This window comes from Phoca vitulina, unplaced genomic scaffold, assembly GCF_004348235.1.
Source record: "Phoca vitulina isolate PV1807 unplaced genomic scaffold, GSC_HSeal_1.0 scaffold85, whole genome shotgun sequence".
Taxonomy (NCBI): Eukaryota; Metazoa; Chordata; class Mammalia; order Carnivora; family Phocidae; genus Phoca; species Phoca vitulina.
In genome coordinates this window covers 349,014-368,424 of record NW_022589788.1, presented here as the reverse complement: position 1 = coordinate 368,424, position 19,411 = coordinate 349,014, and the positions used below count along the sequence as shown (strand labels likewise).

Below are 19,411 nucleotides of genomic sequence, written 5' to 3'. Positions count from 1 at the left end.
AGGCCGGGCACTCGGTCCAGGGCCACACAGGGACACAAGGGGTAGGGAGAGATCAGCAAAGGGCCTCATGACAAGTCTCCATTACACCGAGGCTGAACACATCTCCCCTTCAGTACAGGGAAGGACAGTGGGAAAGCTTTTCAGGTTGGTGTGAGGTGAGAGTTGGGCAAAGGGCCCTTAATTAAGGGAGCTTAATGCCTGGGGCAAGATAGAGACTCAGCTAGGGGTCCATTTATTGGACTGGGATATGAAGAGGAATTGTTTAAGAAGACCATTATGTCCCTCAGTGAAACGGGCGTGGAACGTGTTGGGGACATGGTGGTCTCAAGTGACATGTGTCTTGGCTACTGTGTTAGTAACGTTTGTAACTCCAAAGGGTGAGGATGTCTTAGTCAAGACTCATATTGTGGCCTTAGTATATCCAGAGACATGTGTGATTTTAAGTTATATTTCTGGCATCTGTGAGGCAAGAGATTCCCAGCATTCTTTACTCTGAAGGGGACAGTTTTTAGGCAATGGCCTGACAGTGCATCATCAGTGTGAAGATGAGCCATTATTGCCAAGAGCATCCACCGCTCAGACACCCGCATGAAGTTTGGCTAAAGTGCTAGCCTTGGGTCCTGTCCATGTTCGGGGACGTCCTGGCAGTAGGACTCCACTGGGCTTGGTCACACGTGGTGGCTGGTGGTGCTGTTCACATGACCTGCCCGCTCCGAGGCTCCAAGTCCCAAGGGGCTCCCAGGCAGCCAGGGGCCTGGGGAGAAATGTGTTGCCAGTGGGGCCCAGCAGGACTAAAAGCTGGTGGACCCCTGTGCCCTAACGAGTGTGTCCCAGGAATCCCCTTGGGGGGGGGGGGCGCCACCTTGGAGAGAGGAGGCTGGGTCAGGATCTCGTCTGGGGGATGGTGCTGTGGCGGATAGACTGCTGGAATAGGCACAGAGCTGGACGTTTCAGCCCACCAGTAAGAACAAAATATTTACAAGTTGGTTAGATACAATTTTAATGATATTGGGTTCTAGGTGTGGGGCCCCTAATGGGTGGGACCACATCATGGGGTTGTGGTAAGCTACCACTAGTTGCTCCTAATTTTTCCAGGCGAAAGAACAGGCAAAATCAGGCCTGTATTTTCTCCCCTTTTCTTTTTTTCTTTCTTTCTGGTTTTAGGCTTTTCCCTCCTGCCTCTGTCTGATAGGAGGAAACTGGGAGGGAAGGGCCAGCAGGAGCCTCCCCTGGGACAGCTCCAACCACAGCAGCATCCCTTCACCCTGTTTCTTCTCTTAGGGCAGGACCTTATTTTTTCCCTCTTAAACAAAATCTGGCTTATATCTCTAGGCAGGTAACAACTTTTTCTCCCCTGCCTGTATTTGCTTATTTTCTTCATTCTTGATGCTCTGGCATTTGGGGCCTTGGTCCTGGAGAGAGGGCCCCTCCTAGGACTACACAGTTCCTGGAGAGAGCCCATACCCCCAACCCGCCTTTCAACGCTCTCATGCGCCAAACCAACCCCCCCTTGCTGCACATCACCCCAAGGCCAGATACTGGACAACTAGGACTGCCACTATAGCCTAGGCTGCCCAAAGTTTTCAAACTACCCGATCCTAAACTTACTCCCCCTGCTGGCTGCTCACCCGTTCCTTCCCGTGGAAACCCCAGTAAAGGCTCTGGGCCACATTCCCTTTGCTCCTGCTTCTCCTTCCTGACTTGACTGGTGCTTCCCCCACGGCCCCGCATGGTGTGGGGTCGCCCCTTCTCCTGGGAAATGTAAGTAATAAATGATCCTTCCAAAGGTGGGTGTTTCCATTTCTGTCACCTTACCATATCTGAGTAAAACAAATCCTGGGGGCAGGGACGCCTGGGTGGCTCCGTCGGTGAAGCGTCTGCCTTCAGCTCAGGTCATGATCCCGGGGTCCTGGGATCGAGCCCCAAGTCAGGCTCCCTGCTCGGCGGGAAGCCTGCTTCTCCCTCTCCCTCTGCCTCTCCCCCTGCTTGTGCTCGCCCTCTCAAATAAATAAATAAAATCTTTAAAAAAAAATCCTGGGTATGCATTTTAGAGTAAAGATGCTATGCTCTGATGATGGAGGAAGGGATCATGAGCACAGGACTGCAAAGAACACAGCTCCAGGAGACAGAGAAGGCCAGCGGCAGGCCTCTGGAGGGAGCATGTCCTGCCCACACCTTGAGCTCCTGCGGGGCTCTGCTATCTTAGATCAGGACTGTGGGGCCCGAGGAGCAGAGAGCCTGTGGCCTGGCCAAAGACAGACACAGCAGGTCCACTCAGTGGCACAGGCTCACACGGGGCCTTGGTCATATGATCAGACGGTTTTGTAAACTTTGCTAAAGGAAGATACTAGGACCACAGCAATTCCCACACTGCCTCAAACTCCTTCTGTCACATTTCCCCTCTTGCTGGGGTGGTTCTGGGGAGGTGGGGGGGCCTTTTCAGGACGGGCCAAGGGGAAGCTGAGTGGTAGAAACACCAGCTGGGGTTTAATGGACTATATTCATGTTGTCCCCAGTCACTTCCTCGCAAAGTTCATGCCAGACAGCCTGGCACAGAAAACAGCTTCCAGGAACTGCCATGGCAATTGGCCAGAAGGAGTGAATCACACGGACTTTTGGAATGGGATTAAACATTCTGCTGATTTAACAAGAAATGCTGACATCAACAAGATAATGGAGAGCCAGTGTGACAAGGACGTGACGGAAGAGGCTCATGAGATCCGTAAGGGCATTTGAGATGAGTCACGGCACGAGAAAATGCAGTATCCCAGACTTCCCAGCTTATAAACGAAACAACTCGTCAAAGTTCTCTCCAAACCTGACAGCAGTCTTGACAGGATAGGAGTTGTGAGTAATGAGTGGTCAAGCGAGGACTTTGGTGAAATAGTAGTCACGATGTTGTTTTCTTTTTTTTTTTTAAAGATTATTTATTTATTTATTTGACAGAGAGAGACACAGCGAGAGAGGGAACACAAGCAGGGGGAGTGGGAGAGGGAGAAGCAGGCTTCCCGCCGAGCAGGGAGCCCGATGCGGGGCTCGATCCCAGGACCCTGGGATCATGACCTGAGCCGAAGGCAGATGCTTAACGACTGAGCCACCCAGGCGCCCCACGATGTTGTTTTCAATCAACCTTGTTAGAGACACTAAGTTCTCCTTCTCTTTTCCCCCTGGAAGTAATGTTGAAAAATTGTTATAAGAAGAGACAATAAAAAATGTAGATGAAAAATGTATCCTAGTGGAGTACCATGCAGTTATGAATAAGAATTGTGGTATTTTCTTGATTTTGTGATGTTTGTGCTATTAGTCAATTTTTGAAAAGATGATGATTTCTTGTCTCATTCTGAATACATGTGTTTCTAATTCTATGATGACTTACATTCTTTCTTGAAGAGAGAGGCTGCGGGTCCCTGTGATGGGACCCTGCCTCACCCATACCACCAAGGCAGGCCTGGCGGCCTTGGGAGATGGAAATGCGAAACCAGGAGCATTTCCATGACCTCAGGGCAGGCAGGTGCCTGAACAGGACACAAAGGCCCTCCCCAGAAAGGAAAGGCTGATCAGTTGGATGAGGTGAAAACTTAGGAAGGCCTGTTCACCCAGAGCCACACTGAGAGCAACAGGACCATCCTGGTGTGGAGGAGGCCGTGCTGACACAGGAAACTTCAATATTCATGGATCCCAAAATTGCAAATTCACCTGCTCACTGAAACTTGTTTGTGAGCCCACAGTCAACACTCCCGGCACGTCCGTGGTCGTTCGGGGATGTGCCCAGAGCAGCGAAGACGGACCGTGGCCCGAAGTCCCCGGCGGAGACAGGAGAAGGCGACGCCCTGCCTTCTCGGTTCAGCTCGCCCTGGAAACAAGTGTCCTTTCCGTTTTCGATCTAGTGCCACATGTCCCACATTTTCGTGCTTTTGACTGGTGACTCCGTTGTTTATAACGACCCCCCAGCATAGTCCTGAGGTCCCACCCAGGGCTCCAAGCGCCAGAGGCCGTGATGGGCCCACAGAGAAAACCGCGTGCTGGGTGGGTTTTGTTGAGGCGTGAGGTTCGGTGATGCCGGCCGGATGGGTCCTTGATGACTCAAACGTACAGTCGATGAGGTGCCTTTAAACAGAAGCCACACGACACACGGTTCTCTGTTGATCCGTTGATGAAAACGTGCCCAGAGCCTCCCAGGAAGCTGACCCTGCATTTCCCCAGGAGCCCTGATTGTGTGTTCGCGGACCCCGCAGTCCCGCGTTCACGGTTCCAGAGCATGGCAGCCGCGGACGGCGAGAATGGACTGTAGTTCACAAAATAATCATCTCCAGAGTATGTAAATAAGTACAAATCAATAAGGAAAAGATGCTCAATAGAAAAATGATCAAGACACTTAACAAACAGGGCCTTACAAAAGAGCTGCAGAGGGCAGGTGGATCCGTGATAAGGATCTGGCGACTTCCTCACCACCAAAGGACAGAAGTGAATACCACACCAAAACCTACCAGAAAAGCTGAAATTGTGAGACCGTCGTTGTCACAAACGTGCAGCAGAGGAAAATCTCCTACGTTGCTAGTGGACGTACACACTAGTATTTTGGTGTGGGTTTATTTTTCTTCAGGATTCTCTTCTAGAGGTGCACACGGCCTGTCCTGTGGCCAGCAAGGGTCCTCCAGTGGACGTGTGTATACATGGACCAGAGGTCCCGGAGGCATCTTTCCTAACAGCCCAAGTCGGGCACCGATGCACGAGTCCGTTCACAGGAGAAAGAATAAACCGTGGTGCGTCCACGTTGGGGCAGATGCTGACGTGCACTGAATGTGCACCAGCGGGAAAGAGACCCATCCGTGGTGCTCAGAACAAGACATGGGGTGTCGGAAGCCACTCGCCAAATGATGCACAGCTGGCCTGTTTCTGTGCGAGTCTGACAGACGGGGGTGCCCGTAACAAAGGACCACAAACTGAGGGGCTTGAACAACAGACGTTGATTCTCTCACTGATTCATATGTTGAAACTCTAACCGCATGGATAGTATTTGGAGGTGGGGCATTTGAGGGTCAAGAGCATGGGACGGGGTTAGTGCCCTTATAAAAAGAGACACCAGATAGCTTGTCCTCTCTCTCTCTCTCTTGCTGTGTGAGGAGCCAAGCGAGAAGGCCCCTGTCTGCAAATCAGGACAAGGCCCCCACCAGAACATGACCATGCGCCACCCCGATCTCAGACTTCCAGCCTCCGGAACTGTGAGAAGTAAATGTTGGTCAAGCCCCCCAGCCTGTGGTGTTGTGTTAGGGCGCCTAAGCTTACTGAGACCCTGAGAGAAAAGGGGAGAGGGACAGCTTGTAGACCCAAAGCTCTCTGCAGGAGCATGGGCGCAGAGCGGGCCACCCAGATCCTCGAGGAGAGCTGTGCTCCAGGCAGATGTGTTTGGCGTCAGCTAGAAGCTGCTAACTATTTTGGAAGGTGTCCCAAGAAGTTCTCGGGAAGGTTTGATGGCAGTGTGTCTGCCATCTCTGTTGGCATGCCGCATCAGAGAGCACAGTTACGTTTCTGCAGAAATGCACACAGGATACCCCTTCTCCAGGTGTTTCCCCTGCCCCCCACTTTCTCACGCACAGAGAGATATGTCCTTAGGTCCTGTTTCCTAAGAAGTCAGCTATAGTTTGCATGGTGCGGAGTGGTCTTCCATAGAAACCTGTGCCTTCTCAGGCACCATGGCTAGATTATAACCCTCCCAGGGCCAGGAGGCAGGTCGGACCTGGGGCCTGGCCCTCACCTGTGACCTGTGACCTGGCTGAGGGCAGGTTTGGGGAGCTGGGTGGGTTGAAGCCAGAATGGGGGTGCTGAGGAAACAAGGGGAGAGGAGTGGCCCCAGGGCCTTTGCACCCTCTGTTTCCCCTTGCTTGGCTGTTTTCCTGCTGCCCACGGCTCAGCTCCTCCTGGGCACTCAGGCCTGACTCTCCATCCACAGCGGCACCAAGACATTAAGTGGCATTTCCAGGCTTGTTTATTTTTCAGTTTGTTGTCTGTCAGCCCCAGAACTCAGCTCCAGGAGTGCAGACATGCCAGCCCAGTGCTCTGGGTGCGCAGTGAACAGTTTCTGGACAATGAAGAACCCTCCTGGGAGTGAGGGCGAGAGTCCTCCTGCCTTCTCAGGACCCTGTCTCTGGCACTGCCCCCTCTCTCCCTCCCTCTGCTGTCCACACCTGGAATCCCCCCTCAGCAAAATAAGGCACTGTAACCCTCCCTGTCTCTCCCTCCACAGGCCCTCCCAGCAGGTCCAGCACACTTCCAGGCTTTGCCTTGTCACCTTCGTGGTCATTACGCACCCCACCCCGGACATTATTCCCCCGGCTGCATCCTCCACCCTGTTTTTCTCCTCCTCTGGGACCCTGGGGCTCTACCCTCCACCACACCCACGGGAGCCGACCCCTTCCTGCAGCCCCCGCTTTTCCCTTCTGGGTCCCCCAAGAAGTCCCTTGGCCCACGATGCCCATTTCGGCCACTGGTATTGATTGCAGCCTGCGCTGAGGCCCACAGAAGTAGGGACCCTGGAGTGATTTCTGGCAGGCTGTGGGGTCAGGGTGACCTTCGTGGACACGTCCCCTACCCCCCCAGTGCCGCCTGGACAAAACAAAGCTGTGCGTGCTGGCGTCGGCCCTTTGTGGAGCCAGACATCTCAGCAGGGCTGGCTGGCGGGCGGAACTCACTGCCTTCCCTGGGGGTGCGGTGCGGGCCGGTCTTTCCTAGCAGGGAGGGGTCGAGGAGGACCTGGGGAGCGTCGCGACAGGCCAGCCCCCGACGGGAACACAAGGCCACGACCCGGAGGGAGGGACGCTGGCCCCTCGGGCTTCCCACAGAGAGCTGATGGGAGAGGGCACCATCTGCGAACACGCGGGGCAGCAACGCCGGCGTGGCGGGGGGGACCTCCCTGCTATGGCTGACCCGGACCCCCACGACTTCCTCATCCGTGGTGAGGCCAGGGGCCGGCTTTGCGGGTATTCGGAGTAGGGCAGGGCCCACGCGCGCCAAGACGGCGCACCCGGCCTTCTACGCACGCCCGGGGGCCTGAAGGGGAGGCGGGCCTTGGCTCCCGACCCCGCCCCGGGCCCTTGGGATGTGCCGCGTGCTCGCAGGGCCTCCCCGCGCAACCACGAACCACCCGCGGGATCGGCGTGTCGCGTGGGAGGTGTCCGTCTGCGCAGGCGCGGGTCTGGGCGCCGCAGGTGCAAACGCCTTGCGCCGGCGTCGTCGGGAAGCTGCGTGCGGGGAGCCCGGTCCCGATTCCCGGCGCAGGCTGTCGGCCGGAGGCCAGACCCACCCCCCTGCCCTCCAGACCTCCCCAAGCGGCACCCCACTCGGCCCGGGCTCGGACCCCGGCCCCGCAGGCCTGCCCACCGGCCTCCCACCTCCGCCCCGCCCCAGCCCAGGCCCCGCCTCTCCAAGCCCCGCCCAGAAGGCCCACCGCCCCGGCCCGCCCCCAGCCCAGGCCCCGCCCCCCGGCTCCTCGGCCCCCGCCCCCGAGCGCGCGCCTGCGCAGTGGCGGCGGGCGCAGTCGGAAGCCCGGCGCGGACCGCGGGGTCGCCGGGGAGGCGGAGGTCCCTCTCACCCGCAGCGCGGACCCGGCTCTCACCCGCCGCCGGGGCTCGGGCCGCCCGGGCAGGGATGGCGGCGGCGGCCGAGCCCCGGGCCCGTGCCTGGCTCGGCGGTAGCTCGCCGCGCCCGGGCAGCCCGGCCTCCAGCCCCGAGCTAGGCGGCAGAGGCCGCGCGCGGCCGGGGCCGGGGCCGGGGCCGGGGTCGGGCCCGGGGTCTGGTCCGGAGCGGGCGGGCGCCAGGCCCCCAGGCCCCGCCGCGTCTGGCCACAGCTTCCGGAAGGTGACGCTCACCAAGCCCACCTTCTGCCACCTCTGCTCCGACTTCATCTGGGGGTTGGCCGGCTTCCTGTGCGACGGTGAGCGCCCGCGACCCCATCACAGACCCCAGCCCCTGGCCCAGAATGGGCTCCTCACCTCTGACCTCTGCACTCCCAGCAATGGCCTCCTCAGGACAGAACCGCCTGCCCCACCGGGCAGGAGTGTGCTGGCCTCAGACCCTCTCCAGGGAGGTGATAAGGACTGGCTCTTCCAGGGGCTTGGGGGCACCAGGTGGCTTCCCCCAGGACTGTGGGCCTCAGGAAAAAACTGCTCCCTGTGCTCCCTCACTGGGGTTGGGATTCAATGGGGGAAGAGCACTGTGGGCGGCGTGGGGCAGGTGCAGTGACTGGGGGATGAGTCCAGCCCACCCTGAGCAGGTGGTACTTGTCTGGGCTCCTCAGTCCAGCAGCTGGGGCAGCAAGGGGCAGCAGTGTGGTCAGGCAGGGCTGGTCTGGGCCACTGGTTCCTGTATGCTAGTGCTGGGCCTTTTTTGCCCTGCATGCACACTGCTGCCCACAGGGCCAAGTGCGGCGTGCCCCAACAGGGCTCCCACCTAGCTGCCAAGCTGGCTGGCCGGGCGAGGAGGCCTTGCCTCCTCTGGCTCATTGGACATCGAGGGTGCAGGCTTCCAAGGTCTGCTCTCTTGTAGTCCTGCTCCCTCTGGCAGGACAGGTGGGTGGGCCCGGGGGACCAGAGCTGCCCAGGGATGTGGAAGGTGGCACGTGGGGAGCCTTTTTTCCACTTGGGGAGACAGGCTTTTGTCTCTAGGGACAGACGGACCACTTAACGCCAAAGTTTACAGAGAAGGCTTGACCAGGTCTGGGTGGAGGAGGCTGGGCCCTTCATGCAGGATGCCTTCTGCCAAAAAAAAAAATGGCATGCTTGATCTGACTCCCTAGTGCTGCACCAGGTGGCCTGGGGGGAGTCACCCCTAGATTCTCTCGTATCAGAAACACTGCCCTTTCTTACCGTCTCCCATGCCAAGAGGCTCACCTGAGCAGGGAGAAGTGCTTGTGCAGGCTGAGTCAGCTTTAGGCCTGAGGCTAGACCCAGGATCCCCGCACAGGTGAGAGGTGGTAAAGGCAAGGCTCCAGGTCTGAGGCTGGACCCAGGATCCCCGCACAAGTGAGGGGTGGTGAAGGCAGGGCTCCAGGTCTGAGGCTGGACCCAGGATCCCCGCACAGGTGAGGGGTGGTGAAGGCAGAGCTCCAGGTCTGAGGCTGGACTCCAGGTCCTCCTCACTGCGGTGACCTCCTGCAGGTGGGGCTCTAGGTCTAAAGGGCGAAGCAGCTCATGTAAAGAGGCTGGGCTTGGGGGATGACATGGAGGCCATCCCTGGGCAGCTGTATGGACCTTCTCCCCACCTCCATGGAGAAGGGGTGGTAATCTTGGCAAGCAGAGGGGCCTGACAAGGGTGTGGGAGGAAGAGCCTCCTCCCCTGCCCGGGAGTACCCAGGATGTGGGATGTGGGGTGATCGGGCCCTATCTCCGTGGGCCAGAGGAGCTGGGTGCCACCTGCCCACCGCCGCTGCCTTCCGGGACAGAGCTAGTCTGGGTACCCTGAAGGGGAAGCTAGCTGGAGTGCTCACCCTTCCTCTCTGCCTCCCTGCTGCTTCCATGTGACCCCGGCCTACTGTACTTTTTCTGAAGCAAGGTCTCAGGCTGTTCTTGCTAGCCTGTGGAGGACCGGCCTGCCTTCTCCTAGGGACGCGTGGGTAGGGCTGCAGTGGGTGGGAAGGGGCTGCCTCAAGGCCCCCCGGTCACACTTTTCGCCAAGGGCTATGTTGGAGAGTGAGTTCTTCTGCCCCCTGCCCACTTCCCAGCTTCTTGCTGCCTTGTCTAACCCACCCCACCCCAGGCCCCCCGCCCCCTCCCCCGGCCCACTCACTGCTATCTGTGCTGCCAGAGGCCGCTTCCTCTTGTGCTCCTCCTCCCATCCTGTTCGTCTCTGGGCCCCCTTCTTAGTGGCCTCGTGGGCACAGCGTACGTCTGAGTGCTCACTGCCTAAAGAGCCTCTGGGCTGTCTACCCCTCTGGGCGGGGGCAGGTGCAACCATCCCTGGGCTGGCCACCCTGCCTGCCTCGGGGGGCCCTGGCCCATTACAGACTGGCCCTGGTCTCAGCAGGCACACCACACGGGAGGGCTAGTTAGGGGTCTTTCGAGTTGTGGGGGAGTGAGGGAAGGATGTTCTTGGTGAAGCTGGTCTCGGGGAAGATGCCCACTTACCTGCCTGCACCTCAGGGCCAACAGATTGGAGTGTGTCCCTGTGTGCAAGGGGCAGGGGCCACTCTCAAGACTCCAGGACACAGCATCATCCCCACTCTGGGCTCTCAGGATGAGAGGTGGCGTGGGGCAGAGGATCAGGGTGTCCCTGGCGCTTCTGTGGAGGGAGGCTGTGACCATGCCCTCCTTCTGCCCCCACGACAGTGGAGACGGTGGGAGTCACTTTCTCCATTGCGCACGCTGGGTCGGAGCTGGGGGGGGGTGGTGGGCTGCAGCGACTCACCCCATGCTGACTCCCCTCCAGCTCTGGCAGAGCGGGCCCACTGTGAGAGGTGCACTGCCCTGTCAGAATGCTGGCACCCGGCCATGGCCCCTGGTGGTTCTGTTGGCCAAAGCCTGGGGTTGGACAGGGGCCAACTCATGCAACTCTCATTCCACAGTCTGCAACTTCATGTCCCACGAGAAGTGCCTGAAGCACGTGAAGACCCCCTGTACGGGTGTGGCCCCCAGCCTGGTCCGAGTGCGTATGCAGTGTGGGCAGAGGGCTTGGGGAAGCTGGCTCTTGCGGCAGGTCCTGGGCTGAGAGGCTGGCTGCTTGGATGGGGTGGGAGTGTTCCATTGTGCTGCTCTGGGTCCCCAGGATGCTGACTGCATCCCTGCTTGTGAGCCCCTCCCAGGACAGCAGCGGGCCTCACTTCCCCCTGGTTCTGACCACGCCTCCTCAGGGGTCCCTGGCACCCAGCACTGCTCATCCTCCCTGTTGGTGGGCCTCTGTCCATGTGTGTTTTGTCCAGCTTGCCCCAGATGTGTCATGAGGGCAGGGGAACAGGCCTGGAGGAAGCTGCTGGTGCCCAAGCTTCCTGGACTGCACAGCTGAATCAGGCATGGGCAGAACCAGCCGGGGTGTTCCCTGCAGAAAGGGCTGCCTGAGATCACAGCTGGCCTTGGTCCTGCAAGGACTCAGGAGACTGGGCAGTTCCGGCAGGACCCCTAGGAAGCACAGAGGGGTGGGCGAGGATTTAGGGGGACCGCAGGGGTCAGGCAGGGGGTGTGGGTGGCAGTGGGAGCTGTTGAGGTGTAGAGGACGAGGCCTCCTGGCCCTGGATGGGCGCTGGCAGGTAGGCCCCAGGCTGAGGGGGAGCTCTGCTCCCTGCAGGTCCCCGTGGCCCACTGCTTTGGCCCGCGGGGTCTCTACAAGCGCAAGTTCTGCGCGGTGTGCCGCAAGACTCTGGAGGCCCCTGCACTCCGCTGTGAAGGTACTGCTGAGTCCCCCCGCCCCCCCCCCCCATTCTGCACCACTCAGCAGGGGCCTGATCTCTGCTGCCCAGGGTGGCCCACACCTCGCCGTGGCCAGGCAGCTGGGCAGGAGGTGGGGTGGTGCCCTGGGCACTGATGGGGGGGCGTGTTTGTGGATCCCGAGCTGCCCTCACAGGGAAGCAGGTGCAGGGGGCCACGCAGGGAGACAGGAGGAGAAGCCGGCTCCTGTCCTCCGAGAGGGGGGCTCCCCTCCTGAGAGCTGCCCACCCCAGGAAGGATCAAGGAAGTGTGGCCAGGACTGGCTGGCCTTGGCAGAGATGCCCGAGAGAAGGGGCAGGGCTGTGGGGAGCGGCGAGAGGCCCTTAACCCTGCCCGCCCCCCAGTGTGTGAGCTGCACGTTCACCCCGACTGTGTGCCCTTCGCCTGCAGCGACTGCCGCCAGTGCCACGGCGACGGGCACCGGGACCACGTGAGTGCACAGGGCCAGACGCCTTGGGGGGGAAGGCGGGGGAGGGGCGTGCTGGGGGGCTGGCTGAGCCACCGGCGACGGCCCCCTCCGCAGGACACGCACCACCACCACTGGCGGGAGGGGAACCTGCCCTCCGGTGCGCGCTGCGAGGTCTGCAGGAAGACGTGCGGCTCCTCCGACGTCCTGGCGGGCGTGCGCTGCGAGTGGTGCGGCGTGCAGGTGGGGCTTTGCGGGGGGCGGGGGCCCTGGGGGCGGGGGCGGTGCGGTGTGCAGGAGGGGCTTTGGGGGGGCGTGTCCTGAGGGGGCGGAATGGGGCGGTGGGGTTCCTGGGGGGCGGGGTGTCACGGTCCTTGGGGGTGGGGCGGCGTGGATGTACTAACCCTTTGGAGAGCAGGATGGAGGTCGCGGGAGCAGGTGTGGTGCGTCCTTCCACTCTCACCCGTCTGCATCGCACTCTGTCGGGGCGGGGGATGGTCCGCGTTGTACAGAGTCGGGGATCCTTCTGGTCTGAGGGTGGTGCCGCCCGCCAGTGCGCCCTGTCGGGGCCTGGTTAGGGACCATCAGTCCAGCGTGGGCCCCTGCGGAGTGGCTGAGGGCCAGTCCATGCCCCCATCTCCAGGCCCACTCAGTCTGCTCGGCGGCGCTCGCCCCGGAGTGCACGTTTGGGCGCTTACGCACCATGGTCCTGCCCCCTGCGTGCGTGCGCCTGCTGTCCCGAAACTTCAGTAAAATGCACTGTTTCCGCATCTCTGAGAGCGCGGCCCCAGAGCCAGGTGCGTGAAGGGCTGTGCTGGGGCCAGGTGTGGGGGCTGGGGGGTAGGCCCCGAGTACGAGGTCAGCTGTGCCCCTCCCGCAGGTGAGGGGGACGATGGTGCGGATGGAAGTAGCCCCGCTGGCCTGGGCAGAGAGGTGCTGGCCCCGGAGTCCAGTAAGTGCCTCTTAGCTGTTGCCTGGCCCGCCGCTCTGTCCACCCATCCTGTCCCTTGTGCCCCCTGTCCCCATTCCCATCCCTCACCCCATGCCCTGTCCTGTCACCAGCCTGTACCCCACTCCATGGATCCATACCCACTTCTCTGGCCCAGGCAAACAGACCCTGAAGATCTTTGACGGCAACGATGCTCTGCAGAGAAACCACTTTCGAGTCATCACTGTCCCCCGCCTGGCCAGGAGCGAGGAGGTGCTGGTAGGAGAGAGCGCCCACAGGGGCTGAGGCAGGGCCCATTCCTGGGGGCGCTTTGTGGCATCCAGCCTGGCCCTGGCTCCTGTCCACATGTGGCCCCCCCCCCGCAGGAGGCGGCTCTCCGGGCTTACTATGTCACGGAGGACCCTCGAGACTTTGAGCTGCAGGCACTCCCCCTACCTGTCCACGCTGCGGACCCTGGGGCACGGGGCAAGACCCGGGCCGGTGGGAGTGCAGAGGGGGAGGACAGCAGAGGCCCTGGAACCCGAGAGGCTGCACCCGAGGCCTGGATCATCCGCGCTCTGCCCCACACCCAGGAAGTCCTGAGGATCTACCCTGCCTGGCTCAAGTGAGACCCAGGCCCAAGGCCCAGGGTCTGCCAGCGGGAGTTGGGAGGGGTGGGGGCCATGTGACCCGAGCTCCTGAGATTGTTCCCTGCAGGGTGGGTGTGGCCTACGTGTCCATCCGTGTGACCCCACAGAGCACTGCCCGGACTGTGGTGCTGGAGGTTCTCCCGCTGCTCGGACGTCAGGTGTGTATGCTGCTGTGGTCCCGGCCAGCCTGAGGGGAGTCCTGGGCGAGTCAGGGGTCCAGGCCCGATGCCTCAAACTCTGCCCCCCACAGGCCGAGGGTCCTGAGAGCTTCCAGCTGGTGGAGGTGCTCATGGGTAGCAGGCAAGGTGAGTGGTAGCCCGCGGTCGATGTCCCCTGATCTGCCCCCCGGGCGCCCTGAGGTCTTCGGGCAGCAGAGGTGGGCGTGGCACCTGGTGCCCACGGGCCTCGCCTTTCGTTCTTGCAGTCCAGCGGACGGTGCTGGAGGACGAAGAGCCCTTGCTCGCCCGGCTTCGTGACATCCGGCAGGTCATTGGGTGTGAATGCTCGTTCCTGCGGAGCCACCAGTCTTTGGCCGTGGCCGCTGCCTCCTAGTGAGGGAGCCTGTCCCCAGGACACCACGTCCCTCCTGGCTGGCAGTGCCAGTGCTCCTGGGCCTGGCGGGTCTGTCTGCTTGCTAACGCCACCTTTTCCCCAGAAGGTGGGGTCGTGAGCCACAGACCCCACCCCCCGGAGCTCCCCGAGGGCAGTTGAGTTTGTCCCAAGGGAGGAAGCCTGTGTTTCCCTTTCCATCTTGCTGTGGTTCCGCCTGGGGAGCTTTTCTGGATGAGGGTGGAGGGGCCGGGCGCTGCGGGGCCCTCCCTGAGTGCTCCGCTCAGTGTTCTGCCTCCCCACAGACGTCCCTGCGGCAGATGACCCAGGTGCGGTTCTACGTGGCTGAGAGCAGAGTCGTGGTCCCGCACGTCTCCCTGTATGTTGCTGGCCTGCCTCCCGGCCTGTCTGCCCAGGAGTATGGCAGCCTGCTGGAGGAGGCTGCGGCCACCAAAGGTGTGACGGCCTGGCTGACCTGGGAGCAGGGAGAGGAAGGGAGGGCTTCTGAGAGCAGGCCGCGGGGGCTGGTTCTCCTGCTCCCCTCCTCCCCCGCCACTCGTGTCTGAGCCTTTGCCAGCTGCCACTCAGTGGGTCTGTGTCCTCACCTCCTCTGAGGGGCTTCTGAGACTCCTGAGGTCTAGCCTTTGCCTTTTCTGCCCTTGGCTCTGGGCTGGGGAGGGACGGGTTGGGGGAGCTGCCCCTGCTGGGTCGTGGGCCCAGCTACAAACAGTGGCAGCTGGAGAGGGGGGAGGCCATGCCCAGACCGCTTGCCTCCCCTGACGGCAGCCTGTCTTTGCAGCTGGCCTGGTGTCCGTGAGCCATGTCTACTCCTCCCAAGGTGAGCCGCCGCCCTGGGCCGCGATCAGATTTGGCCAAAGGTCGTTCCCTGGAGTTAGGTGGAAAGGCCTGCCCTTCTTGCCTTCGTATTCAGTGTTCCATTTTGTTGAGGACCTGACCTTTTTATGGGGAACCCCGTGTGAGGGACCCATTTCTGTTTTTTTTCCTGGCTTACGGCTGTCGTGCTTTTACTAAAATGTGACTGAGTTGCAGAGCACTTTTCTGCAAAACCTATTCTGCCCTTGGGTTTGCATCTTTTTTTCATGGGAGACTTTAGATCTACCCAGAAGTGGGAGGACATTCCCATGAGCCCCAGTCCCTTCTGTGGGTCCCCAGCAGTCATCAGTGTCCTCCGTTCTTGTGGGTGCGTTCCTCGCCCCCCTCCACATCCTGTCTCTGACACGGGGACGGTGGGCCTGCGTCACGTGGATGCCGTCGGACAGCCAGACCCAGGGTCCCTTCTGGCAGTGGGACGAGGGGAGGCTGCGGTCTGAGCTTACGGCCCCCGTGCTGCAGGCGCAGTGGTGCTGGACGTGGCCTCCTTCACAGAGGCTGAGCGACTGTACATGCTGGTCAGGGACACAGCTGTGCACGGCCGGCCGCTGACCGCCCTGGTGCTGCCAGACGTGTTGGTGAGTGGGTGCCGTCAGGGACACAGCTCACGGCAGGGGAGGAGCCCGAGGTCCGGGGGTGACAGGCCTGCACCACGGCTGACAGGTGGAGGGCCAAGGGCCACCGGGACCTGGCCCCACTCCCCCTGCTTGGGAGGCCTGGGCCACCTCTGGCCAGGAGGTGGGGCTCCCTGACTTTGGACAGCGTCTGGAAGTCTGAGCTGGGGGCGAGCGCAGGGCCAGGTGGACACCAGGCAGGTCAGGGCAGGGAGAGGGGCCAGAGCCCCAGGTCCTGCCCTACACTCCATGCCTTTGCCAGCAGTCTCTGGTCCTCAGCCATGCTGGCCCCCAAGGTTTCACCAGAGCTGTCTGTGACTACTCTGTCCCTGACCCCGGGCCCCTGTCCAGGTGAAGCAGAATTAGAGTAGATGAGTTCACTGTCTGTGAGCGGGTGGGCGATGCCTGGGCCTGGCCGCCCCTCCCATCCTGAGCCGGGTGCCCTCCTGCTGTCCTGATGAGGATGCAGCCACGGGCAGGTCAGGGCCCCTGGCAGCTGGCCCTGTTGGCAGAGCTGGGTGGGCGGTGCCGACGTGCCCTTTTTCTCTCCTGGCAGCTACCTGCTTTGGGGTGAGCAGGTGAGGGATGACTGCAGGAGCTCTGCCCCGTGGGTCACATGTCACCCCAAGGGTGTCCTTGGTCTTGAGCCACTGCTGAGCTTGTGCCTGTTACCGAGCACCTCCCACCATGGGACCCCAGGGCCCCCCAGCATCCTCACCATTGTGGGGGCCTGAGCCACCTGCCCACTGTCTCTGGGCACCTCGTTTTGAGGGCTGTTGGGAGATGGACGACTTCTGCCAGGGGAGGCGCGGGGCCACTCTGAGCCCAGTTGCTCCTGCTCGCTGCGGTGTGGGTGGGCAGGGGCCCTGAGGAGTGCAGGAGGGGCAGCTGGAATCCCGCGTGGGTGTCCAGCCTCGGCATCTGGGCTGCATGGGTCAGGTAGTGGGCACGGTCTGGCCACGAGGGTCGCAGTGGATGGTGGTGTGGCCCGTTTGCTCAGAGCTCCAGGCCGGCCGGCCTCATCTCTGCCCCGTTGGCTAGCGGCTGTGAGTGCCTCCTCTGCTGGGGGCGGGGGATGCCTTGAGTGGTCAGTGGCAAGGTGGGGGTGGCCAGGTAGCCCCCCTGGGCCCCATGTGTGCCTTCCTCGGGCGGGGGGCTGGCCCCAGGTGGGCTCGGGCTGTGTGGGCTCGGGGTTGGAGGACTTGTCACTGCCCCTGTGGGGTGGCCTTGAGAACCTGCACTAACCCAGCCCCCCATCTGTCAGCACACGAAGCTGCCCCCAGACTCCTGCCCCCTCCTCGTGTTTGTGAACCCCAAGAGTGGAGGCCTCAAGGGCCGTGACCTGCTCTGTAGTTTTCGGAAGCTGCTGAACCCTCACCAGGTCTTTGAACTGACCAACGGGGGGCCTCTTCCCGGGTGAGTGTGGGGGTGCCCGCTGTGCCGCTCAGCCTGACGAGCCTCGGGGTGCTTGCACGCGGCTGTCGAGAGGCCGGAGGGAACAGACCCGTCCAGGCCGTTCTGCGTGGGGTTCGGGTGCTGCCCTGGCATGCACGCATACAGAGCCCCCCGTCCGCCTCTCGCCAGGTTCCACGTGTTCTCTCAGGTGCCCTGCTTCCGGGTGCTGGTGTGCGGGGGGGACGGCACCGTCGGCTGGGTGCTCGCCGCCCTGGAGGAGATGCGGCACCGTCTGGCCTGCCCGGAGCCTTCCGTGGCCATCTTGCCGCTGGGCACAGGTGGGGTCAGCCAGCAGGTCGGGGGACAGGCCTGGGGGGGCGGGGCGGGCGGGTAGGTGGGTGTGGAGAGTCTGTTTTCGCTTGTCGCTGTCCCAGGGAATGACCTTGGCCGGGTCCTCCGCTGGGGGGCGGGCTACAGTGGCGAGGACCCGTTCTCCGTGCTGGTGTCGGTGGATGAGGCTGACGCTGTGCTCATGGACCGCTGGACCATTCTGCTGGATGCTCACGACACTGGCGGTGCAGAGAACAGCGTGGCAGACGTGGAGCCCCCCAAGGTACCAGGGAGCCCCCCACAGGCAACTCCACACTTCTGTCCGGGGCTTTGTGTGCGTCCCGGCCACCACCTGGTGTAGGTACCAGGGCCACCCCCTTTATGGGGAAGCCGAGGCACCGCCAGCCGTGGCTTGCTGGGGACATCCCAGGCTGGCTGGCTCAGATGCTTGCCGCCTCCTGGGTGGAGGGCAATTACAGAACAGAAGCAGCTCTGACAACGGCGGCAGAGTTGGGTTGGAGATGAGGAGGCTGGACCCAGCTTGGGGGACGCGGGAAGGACCTGGTGGGGGGCTGACCAGGGTCATGGGAGAACGTGTCTTGTCTCTAGATTGTGCAGATGAGTAACTACTGTGGGATTGGCATCGATGCAGAGCTAAGCCTGGACTTCCACCAGGCACGGGAGGAGGAGCCTGGCAAGTTCACGAGCAGGTGCCGGAAGATCAAGGACGGGGGCTTGGGACCGCTCTGGACAGCAGGGCTGCCCCCTGGTGACAGCGTACTTCCTGGGGACTCACCAGCAGGAATTGGTGGATGGGACTGGAACTTGGGGGATTGTCTTAGGGCAAGGGCTCCACCTCGACAGTAGGCGCACACCTCTCCTGCAGGTTCCACAACAAGGGTGTGTATGTGCGAGTCGGGCTGCAGAAGATCAGCCACTCCCGCGGCTTGCACAAAGAGATCCGGCTGCAGGTGGAGCAGCAGGAAGTAGAGTTGCCAAGCATCGAGGGTCTCATCTTCATCAACATCCCCAGGTGCCAGTGGGTGGGGCTCCAGGGGGCTCTGGCCTCAGGTGGGGCTCGAAGCCCTGGTCCAGCCTGCCCACTTACCTGTGCGCCCTTCCCTCGGTGCAGCTGGGGCTCGGGGGCCGATCTGTGGGGCTCCGACAGTGACTCAAGGTTCGAGAAGCCACGCATGGATGACGGGCTGCTAGAGGTGGTGGGGGTGACAGGCGTCATGCACATGGTGAGTGTGGGCAGGTGGGGATGGGCCCCCGGCGTGGGACCGCAGCCCGCTGAACCCAGCCGGCCCTCCCCCCTCTATCAGGGCCAAGTCCAGGGTGGGCTGCGCTCTGGCATCCGCATCGCCCAGGGCTCCTACTTCCGCGTCACTCTCCTCAAGGCCACACCCGTGCAGGTGGATGGCGAGCCCTGGATCCAGGCTCCTGGGCACATGATCATCTCGGCTGCGGGCCCCAAGGTACCACACGGGGCGAGCGGGGTGGGGCCTGAGAGCCTGCTGCAGCCCGTTCTTCCCCAACAGCCCCCTGGGTACACGGACGGGAGGGGCCCACAGGCTGAACCGCCCCCGCACCCCTTCTGTCAAGTGGGCTGAGACCGTGCCTGCAATATCACCCAGCCCTTTGACCTGACCTGTCCTGGGACAGGTCCACATGCTCAGGAAGACCAAGCAGAAGCCCAGGAAGGCAGGGACCCCCAAGGATGCCCGAGCAGATGGGGTGCCTGTCCCTGAAGGGGATCCTAAGTAGAGGAGGGCCCTGGAGCAGTGTGCCTGTCCAGCAGCAGCCGCCGCCAACCAGTGATGGATGGACTTGCCTGCAGCTTTGACTGGGGGCGTCTCCCCCTCACCCCTGTGCCACACGGAAGCTGCTGGGTGGGTGGCAGGTGTTTCCCCCCTGGCCTCCGATCCAGCAACAGAGTGGGCGCAGGGCTTTGGCTGGCCAATCGTCCTGCCCCCTGGGGTCCAGGCCACCATCCTGCGTGGCAGGCACTTCTCCCTTTGCGTCCTGCACCATCTCTGAGCCTGTTGAGCTGGGCAGCACTGAATCCTGGGCCAACCCCCCAGATGCTCCTAACAGAATGTGCCCAGTACAGACCCCGAATGCCCCAGCCAGCAGGTCTTCCGACCGACTGTCCCACTGAGGGCTGGGTGGGGGCACCTGCCACCTGTCCTGGGGGAAAGGTGCCTTCTCTGCTGGGCTCACCACTGTGGAGGAGC

The 19,411-nt window shown here is 61.9% G+C and overlaps 1 protein-coding gene across 1 annotated transcript; it reads left to right on the top strand.

Moving 5' to 3' along the window:
- The first annotated feature begins 7,629 nt into the window (after positions 1-7,629).
- DGKQ (diacylglycerol kinase theta) lies at positions 7,630-19,110 on the top strand. Its single transcript, XM_032395486.1, has 23 exons — positions 7,630-7,930; positions 10,556-10,635; positions 11,272-11,371; positions 11,756-11,841; positions 11,935-12,060; positions 12,461-12,614; positions 12,698-12,769; positions 12,924-13,024; positions 13,132-13,370; positions 13,463-13,553; positions 13,646-13,700; positions 13,820-13,881; positions 14,250-14,400; positions 14,744-14,782; positions 15,298-15,413; positions 16,714-16,865; positions 17,034-17,182; positions 17,279-17,457; positions 17,784-17,884; positions 18,061-18,207; positions 18,307-18,418; positions 18,500-18,652; positions 18,840-19,110. The coding sequence occupies exons 1-23, from the start codon at positions 7,645-7,647 to the stop codon at positions 18,939-18,941; spliced, it is 2,853 nt and encodes a 950-aa protein (XP_032251377.1). The 5' UTR covers positions 7,630-7,644; the 3' UTR covers positions 18,942-19,110.
- The last annotated feature ends 301 nt before the right edge of the window (positions 19,111-19,411 follow it).